General features: G+C 32.4%; 1 protein-coding gene across 3 annotated transcripts in view; it reads left to right on the forward strand.

Annotated features, from left to right (window-relative positions):
- Positions 1–9,469, forward strand: part of LOC106478129 (etoposide-induced protein 2.4 homolog) — a 65,307-nt gene that overhangs the window by 34,699 nt on the left and 21,139 nt on the right. For all 3 annotated transcript variants that reach the window (XM_013938642.2, XM_013938644.2, XM_013938643.2), the window contains exon 9: positions 4,963–5,074. In XM_013938642.2, coding sequence (XP_013794096.1) covers positions 4,963–5,074 — 112 coding nt within the window. The remainder of the gene's footprint in view (positions 1–4,962; positions 5,075–9,469) is intronic.

Genomic DNA, 9,469 nt, shown 5'->3' on the forward strand with positions numbered 1-9,469 from the left:
CAGGAAAACAAAGAAGCATGAATAAAAATGTGAATGATAATAATAATAAAACTTTACAAACTTAATGACAAGTTTTTCGGAATTTTTTTAGAGATGCTCGAAGGTCAACAATCCCAGGATCGAGATTGATGCCATTCGGCGTTACAGTATTTAACAGTGCTATCCAGTAAGCTTCTTTAATTTCCCTGTTTCTGTTTGATGTAAAATTTGTCTTTATACCTGTCAGTATCATGTCGTCAAGAGAGTGGGCAGGCATGTTGAAATGCTCTGCAACCAGAAGTTCTTTGTTAATTTTGATTGAAGATTTGTGGTTATTAAACCACTCCTGTATAGCTGTTTTAGTTTGACTTACATACTGAAAGTTGCATTTTTGGCACTGGATTAAGTAAATAGCATTAGTTGTAGTGCAGGTTATGGGTTTATTGATTTTGAACTGTCTTTGGTTGTCTTTATGAGAGAAATTGTTAGTTTGCTGAAAAACCACTTTTACCTCCTTCAACTTAATGATAGACTAAAGACTATTTTTACGGAAGTTCCTGTTGCTTCTTTTAGGAAAAATAAGACTTTGAAATCCCAATTAGTACATGTCAAAGTTAACTTTAATTTGACACCTGGTGGAAGTTATCTCTGCAATGGCAAACGTTGTCAAACCTGTAAGTTCTATCTCCTCTTCCTCTTAGACATGCCCATTTTTGTGGACTTTAGCTGATCAGGGGGGATTTTTCGAGAGCCTACTGTCTTTAATTTTTCTTCCTCATTTTTCACTTCTTGCTGTGGTGGTGACTTGATTGATCCCACACAACCCAGCATTCCTCTTCCTCCACCTCTCCCAAACATACATCTGTTCACAGACACTTCTGTTTGGGTGGAGCATAATTCTGGACACCTTTGCCGTTTTGGATATTTGATCTCCACGGGAGTAGCTTCTGTACATCACTGACTTCAAAATGTTCAGTGGGACTGCCACTATTGTCTGTCATGTCAATTTATTATGATACAATCAGATAACTACTGTGATTTCTTATATCAATTGGCTGGGAGGTAATTTCTCTCAGGAACTCTGCTTTCTATCTTTAGAGCATCTCTTTTGTGCTTACAATCACAATGTATTGTTTTTGGCCTGCCACACCCCTTGAAGTTTTAAACTTAGTAACAGATTGGCCATCTTGCCTGGATGATCCTTTCATCAGGTTGTGTTTTACATCTTCTGGTGTTTTCAATGGATTTGTTTCTTATTTGGGAGTCCTCTTATCAATGCCTTTGTGAATCTACTCTTTTGGTCACCAGTCCCAGTCTCTGCTAGTTTAGTGGTGGATGCTCTTGATCATGGTTGGTTCAATCTCTTTCTCTTTGCTTATCCTCCTCTGTTATTTTTTTCCCAGCATGCTGTCTCTGATTTGATGCACCCCTTACTGGGTTCTTGCTTCCATCTGGCAAGCTGAGTCATCTTTTCTGCTTCTTAACTTCTTGATGATCTAGGAGCCTCTTATCTCTTCCTTCTTGGATGTCTCTCAGATGTCTATTTTCCACTACAACATACCACACTTTCACTTTCATGTGTGGCTTTTGGTCATCTCTTCCAAGATGGGCAGGATTTTTTCAAAAGTAGCTCACTCTTGTAAACCATTCTTCCTTGCTGTTTATCAGCATAAATGGGTGATTTATTGACATTGGTCTGAATCATTTGACTCTTCCTCATGTGTGGCTTTTGGCCGTCTCTTTCAAGATGGTCAGGATTTTCTTTAAAAAAAGTGGCTCACTCTTGTAAACCATCCTTTTTTGCAGTTTATCAGCATAATTGGGTGGGTTTTTGACACTGGTCTAAGTCATATGACTATTCCTCATCTCACTTTCTTTTTTTACCTTTTTGAGAGTAGTCTGTGTTTCTTTGATCATCAGATGCAGTGTAGCATTGTCAATGACCTTCCATCTTTTCTATAACTATTCTCATTTTCTTTCTCAGGTTCTTTGGAACCTCTTCAAGGCATGTTTGCTCCTTATCCATTTGAACCTCTGGCCACCTTTTCCTTGTACCATCTCTCTCTTTAGACAAATTTTCTCCTTTTTATAGCTTGCTGGAGGCATTGCTTGGCTATTTTTGTCTTAGATGCAACCTTCACAATTTTTCACTGGAACAGGTTGATTTTGTTACTAAACTGTTCCTTCCTTCCCAAGATTTGGGTTGCCTTTAAAAAATGTCAGATGTTTTTTGTAATCATTATCTCTACCATCTCTTCTTGATTGTTCAGATCCTGATTATCTCCATTGCTCTATGCAAGCAGTATGATGTTACCTTTCTCACACAACTCCCTTTTGAGGCAATGGGAAACTTTTCCTCTTGCTGTGGGATCCCTCTTCCTCTTTAGATATATCTTCTTCTACATTGACCAGATGAGTTAAACAGTTCATCCATCTTGTCTTGTTTGAAAATACACATTTAAAAGCGACATTAATTTTATTCATGACACCCAAATATGTGAAGCTGAATGAGGCTTAGCGAAGCACATCTAAGATTTTTACTCGAATGTAAGCTGCTCAAGTATGCAGTGGGGGGTAGTACAAATCCTTGTTTTTATGTATGTTTTTTTATTTATTCCTATATGTTTTTTAACAAAAGTAACTAAAATATAAAAATTATACATTTCTCAACTTGCCTAACAAATGTCAGTAAAAAAAACACTAAAATTTCACTAGCTTGAGCATGGTGTGAAATAAATATGACACTCAAATCATGTGCTGTTTATGGTTCCAACTGTGATTTATATATTTTTTGCATTAAAAGTACTGCATTTGTAGGTACAGAGTACAACAATAAAACTATAAAATAAAAACGTGTGAAATGGTTAACAGTTGAAACTGTAAAGATAAGTAATTTTGCAATTTCTGACCAAAAATGCAGTCAGTGAAGAGAAAAAAAAGAGGTATTATTCATTTTATTTCATATTTTTCAAATTTTCATTTCACTGTACGTTGATTTCTGTGCAGTTAGTGCTAGGGTAGAGAAAATAAGAGATGAAATATAGCTTTACCTGATAAGCACTTTGATATTCCTTTATGAGATTTTAGAAGTAATGCATATGAAATATGAAACTGAATGATGGAAAGAAGTATTTTTATTCTTAGCTTGAAAATCTCCTTTTACTCAGACTTACTCGGTAAAGGCTTTGAGAATTTACAGACAAATCTTTAGCAGAAATGCTATTAAAAATTTTGTATGTTTAACAGACTTTAAATGTTTACTAAAAGCTTGTCAGATTTTGTGAAGACATGAGTGGTAAATACAGAGTTAAAGCGTGTGTAGTTTCATCATTCCAAGGTTGGTCAAAGTGATCATCTTTATTCTTAATAGGACTAATTAGTAACTTTAAAACATTCTTATTATCATGTGTAATCCAAATAAAATTTTCCTTATCCTAAAATTATAGATATTTAAATGTTTAAAGTTCTAATGAAAATTAACCACAGAAATTAGGCCAGAAGAGTCTGTAATTGTGAAATAACTAAATAAATCATGCAAAGTATGTCTATTTTTGCAGATATACTTGCATTCAGCAAAGCCTTTGTTTTTAATATATTAGAAATAATGAAATAGATTTCAGTCATACAAGTAGATATTATTACTATTTTACATGCCACATCCAGTAGTGTAAAAAGATGCCAGTTTCTAATAATCCTAAGATTGGTGCTTCCTGCTATGCAAGAGCTAACTCTCTTCCTTTTGGGATCCTCCAATAACAATCTGACTGTGCAAATAAATCTTAAAGTATTCAGCTGTAAATTTATTGGATTCATGAATATTTTGTATTTTGTTAAGAAGTCAATGCACAAAGTCCTGTCATGAATATTATTGAAGGAATATAGGCTGCTGTAAAAATTAAAGTCAAAAGGCAAGCAGACATTATCTCTGAATTGTGAAGCATAACACAGTACATTTGGAAAAGTATTTCACAATTTCAGTGATAAATTGAATGGCAACTTGAAAAGAACATGTAAAACAAAGGCCTCTCTGACAAAATACTAGCACATTATGCAACTTTTGCTTTTCTCTTGTATTGTCACTGATAATTAATTTAGAATTAATAAATTCATCATCTAGTTGCCATTACTTATTTATAACTTCTGTATGTGTGTCACTTGTACATTGTTGTAATTCCCATTACTGTATGTGTAAGAAAATTGTTCATCAGAATAATTTGAATGTTTTAGAATTGGCTATGTATTAGGGATAATTTACTTCATGATTTAGAAAAAATTATATGGTTCAGGCTTCCTGGTGAACTTATGAAACATGTTTTTCACTAGCGTAACCTTTAAAATCTTTATAATTCCTTAAAAATCCTGTAATAGCTCATAATAGCCTGTATATTAATGCTTCAGCCTGTAAAAAAATATATTTGCAGAAACAGAATATTTGTTCTTCATTAAAATATAAGATTCAGGTTTTAGCTGTAGCTGTTGTACATGTGGCTTGAAGCATACACTTATTGTGGCCAGTTACACCTGAAAATTTTTTGTTACAAAGTAAATATTATCCTCAGTTGTTAGGTACAAGGTAGGAAATAATTATTTTTGAAATATTGACACTCATATTTGGTTTTATAGGGCTTAATAAAATGTAATATAGCATTCCTGCAACAGAGATTTTGCTAAAAATAGCATGTAATTTGTCAAATTTAATTGTTATTTTAATGGTTAGCAGCCAGAAACAGACATCTTGGAGGCTTGATAATTATTCACCAAACAGCTACTTATAAAAAAAAAAATAATAGTTTTAAATCTCATAAGCTTAATTATATAATGTTGTTATAAATATATATCTTAAATGTTTTTATGAAGTATATATGGTAAGTATGTATTTATTTACTTTCCTTATGTTGTCATATCAGGATGTAATGTCACTATGAAACTTAAATCTAGATATTTTATTTTAAATTTGTTTATTAATTTTAATTTCTTCACTAGGTTGGGAACTTCACAAGCGTTTATCCTTCATAGAAAACAACTGGCCGTATTTTGTAGGTTTTGGACTTCCTCTAGCCCTACTGACGTCTTGGCCGTCATCATACATTGTCAGGTATGACCTTTCAGTTTACTGCCACACTGATTCAGTCAATAAAAACACCTGTTTTTATTTTGCGTGTCTTTATTGCAAATTGCTCTAAGAATGAAAAATTCTCAATCTTTCAACTTTTAAACCACATTTTCTATATTTATATATATTTAAAGAAGCTATATTATTGTGGTCATCTCATTATATAGTTTGATTTTTTTGTAATACAAGTGTGCTGTGAAGTTGCTCAGTTGTCTATTATTTTTTGATTTCCTCATTACTTTGGAAAAACAAGTAATGTTAATACTCCTTATGCACCCAAAAATACCCTTGAATTTTTAAAGACTTGTTTCAAGGCCTTCAAAACCCCTGAATTTTATCAAAATAGCACTTAGTTCTTGAAAGCTCTTGAAAATCAACAGAACTGTGACACTTTAACCCTATTGTATGCTCTGACTTTTTACAGAGTAATATTCAGTGTATATGAATAAACTTGATATCAAAACATGGTTAATAAACGAAGTTTTAATATTATACAAGTTTTAAGTTCTTAATTTTGTGATAAAATATTTTTAAAAAATCTTTAATCTCCCCTGTTACGAGAATTGTGACATTTGTTCTCTAGGTCTTCTCCCTTCTTTATTTTATTTACCACCCCTTCTTGAAGTATATATTACTCAGGCAAAGTCAAATTTTTGTAATCTTCAATCTTATTTGTTTATAGATTCATAACCTAGAAAATCAAAATCAGACCCACTTTCCATACTCCCTGTCAAATCCTCTCTTTCACAAATTGCCAATAATTCATTCTGATGTTTTATACTACATCGTTTATAACTAATAGAAAGACAAAGTTTTATTCTCTCAAATGACGTATAGTACTATGTTGTTTTCAGTACGGAGTATTTTAATTTTCAGTTTGAAAATTTCTCTCGTGTTGTTCAGATTGAACAGCAAAAGGACTTAATTTATGCCCATCTTGTCCTAGTAGCCAGTTAAATGGTAATAGTAATAGGACATTGTTTGCTTTGTGTGTATTATTATTTTGTGTTTTTAGGTGCATTATATATAAGTAAATAAAAATTACATAGTTTACCAGTACCATCTTTATAAAAAGTAGGCTTAAATTTCACTGGCAACCAATAGGAAAAAACAAGAGGTCAAATATAAGTACCGTAGTTCTTATTTTTTATGTATATTTTTTATTTCTGGTTATAAAAGTAACTAAAAATTATAAACTGATTAGGTTAGATAAGGTTAAATTAGGTAAAATAATGAATAAAATATAATAATAAAATTCTTCATGAGTTATGCTTATGCATTATGTCATTTAATATGGTAGCATGAGTTTTGGTTATGTGCATATACTAAGGGTTGATAAATTAGTTAATTTAATTAACTACTTCATCTAGTTCAGACATTAACTAGAATTTCATGTAGGTAAAACTTGTAATTGCAGTCTCACTTGAGCACAAAGGGAAGAAACCCAGAAGAAATGTATGCAATTTCAGTTGAACCAAAAAAAAAAATTCAGTGAACCCCTCAAGCTGAACAAAATAATTGATATATTAAATAGTTCACCTGTAGTATATGATTGCCCATCCACAAAAGCTGACAGATTCAACCTTAGTGAGAGTTCACCTTATAAATGCTTGTAACACTTTCAACTTGAACAATTTTTCATCACGAAAAATTGGAAACAATATTCTTCAACCAAGGTTTATATGCAGCAAAAACTGGTTTTGGCAGTTTGAGCTAGTTGTAAACTCCCATGCTATGTGTTAAATGCTTCATGAATGCAAACTTGATTTATTTTACAATTTGTATTATAAATTCCTTGCAAAAGAGCATAGCTTGTCTTCTAGCATAGATAGTGAAGCTTCTCTTAAGGCTCACCCTATGTTGGCATACCCCATACTACTCACAGTTTCCAGATCTCTTCACACAGTACTGTAGATTGAGGAGACCACATCCCCTTTACTGTTTTATTTGAGCACACCTACTTAGTATATGGAGTGAACGAGTGGATGTATGTGTTTTAAAATGGAGTCCCTGTTCAAAGTATTACGTGATGTATGTCAAATAGCTCTTCTTTTTGGTGATGTTTAGTATAGAAAAATGCTAGCACGAGTACATGGTCCCTGTGCTATTGTACTATTTGGTAAATTTATAACTATGTTAAGTCTGTTTGTTACACAGCTAGAAGTATTCAACAGTGTCAGTCAGTCATGCAGTGAGATTGAGAAATTTGTGGTTTTGTGAATTTTTTGTATCTCTTCTGCTGCCTTTCTCAAGTGGTTCTATGACTTATAATTCTGTATGTGGTTTGTTTACGACCTAAGGGTTTACAAATACTTTTGAAGATTTATTATTTGGTTGTTAAAGGTGTATACGAGTAAATAGTTTGTATTGCATGTATCGTGTATCTGTCCCATTCCTACAATAAGTACTGCAGTACTTATGATGAAGTAGTATTTAATATTTGAGTAACTGAGTTCGTGAATGATGAGACTGTACACACTGTAGAATACAGGTAGATAGTCTTTATTTATTCACAAGGATGAGCCTGGCATTGACTGGTAGTTGGTGTGCTCAACTTGCAATCTGTAAGTCACAGGTTTGAACCTCATCATCAAATATGCTTGACCCTTCAGCTCTGGGAGCATTATAATGTTACAGTTTATCCCACAATGCACTTTGTGTCACCTAGGTGTTGGTGGTGACTAGTCTATCAGGCTTGGTGGTAGCACTGCCTATAGCTCGGATTGTTCATCGAAATGGTATTTTAAATATATCCTCAATAGGTTATCAGAACTTTACCATACAGTGTTTTGTTTTATAAAAATATCTACGTAATGACTGAGTTACAAGTTCTGGGAATGTCTGTAAATATCATACCAAAAAGTTTGAATTTCTTGTTCTTCTTTCTTCTGCTTTCTTATTACACGATAACTCAAAAATCAAAACAATGGTGTCAGCTAATTTCTCTGAGGTGACATAGTTTCAAATGGAATATCTGCTTTTATAAGTATTATTAATAATTAGTAATAAAAAAAAATTGTAATTCTAGTGTGAATAATGTTATCTTTACCCCTTGAAGTTAGCTTTGTTACAGAAATTTAGTGTTCCTTAAAAAGCTTAAGTACAGGTTGAAACAGAAATTACCAACCAATAATAGATAAACAACAAATATTACAGTTGGAACCTCATTGTATTTAGAATTTGGTTATAAATACAACCTTTCTATATCTATTGAAACACTGCATAAAAAAAACAAGCAAACAAGTAAAGAAAAAATTTCAAAATAGGAAATATAAGTAGGGATGGCTCATATCAATCCTTTAAAAAAAAAAATGCAAACAAAATTGTAGGGATGGCATTTGCACTGTTTTGGAAGGATTGATATTAGCCATCTGTACATTTAGTTCCTTTTTTGAAATTTGTTGTTTACTTATAAATTAGGGATGGCCAGTGCAGATAGTTGCTCCTAAGTAGCTTTGCACAATATGTAACAAAAAAAAAAACACCACACCATGTATATACTTGCTTTTATGGACACAAGTTGGTCACTTTATCTTGATTGGTTATCTTCAAGTGATCAGATTAAAAGCATCTACCTAACTGTTTAAGCTCAACATTCTTTACTTTGTATGTAGCATTAGATTTTCTCAGAGCAACTAGCACTACCTATGTGCCTTGTCATTCTCATTCAAGTATAGGGGAGGCCATAACCTCAGGATACCACCTGAACTACCACTGAAGGACACTTCTGTTTACATTTATGCACAACATGCAGTGTTACAGCCATGCTTTCCTCATGGGCAGAAATATTGTGGGTTTAACAGGAACAAAGGAAGCTAGAATGACATCAACTTAACAACTTTCTTGACCACATGTTATATGAAAACTGCATATACTCAGAAATAACTGATTAATTCAGAACAAATGTCATATTAACCCTCTTAATACGGGGTCGGTCAATTTGACCAAGTCACTTGACCTTTTGTACTCGTTTAATGTTTTTATAAATTTAATACTTATAATTCTCAATGTATTGGGCATATCTTCATGAAATTTTGCAGTCTCTCACATACAAAAAGTCATATTTCTTAGTGAAGTATTTTTAATAAAATAAAATAAAGATTTGTCCATGAATATATTGAGTATTTGTTTTGAATAGTCCCTGTGCAAAGTAATTTTCATATTAAAATTAAAAATATTTTCATCATATCAAAAATCTCAAATTTCCTTTGTGTAATCCCTAAAACCTACTAAATGCATTTCATACGTTTTTTTCAGTAAAACTTTAAAGTTTATCTGTTATTTTCACTTCCCCATCTCAAAATGGGATCTGTCAATTCGACCGACCTCGTAATCACCAAAAAAAATCTAAATAAACCTAAATTAACTTTTTTTCTT

This window comes from Limulus polyphemus, unplaced genomic scaffold (genome assembly GCF_000517525.1).
Source record: "Limulus polyphemus unplaced genomic scaffold, Limulus_polyphemus-2.1.2 Scaffold182, whole genome shotgun sequence".
NCBI lineage: Eukaryota > Metazoa > Arthropoda > Merostomata > Xiphosura > Limulidae > Limulus > Limulus polyphemus.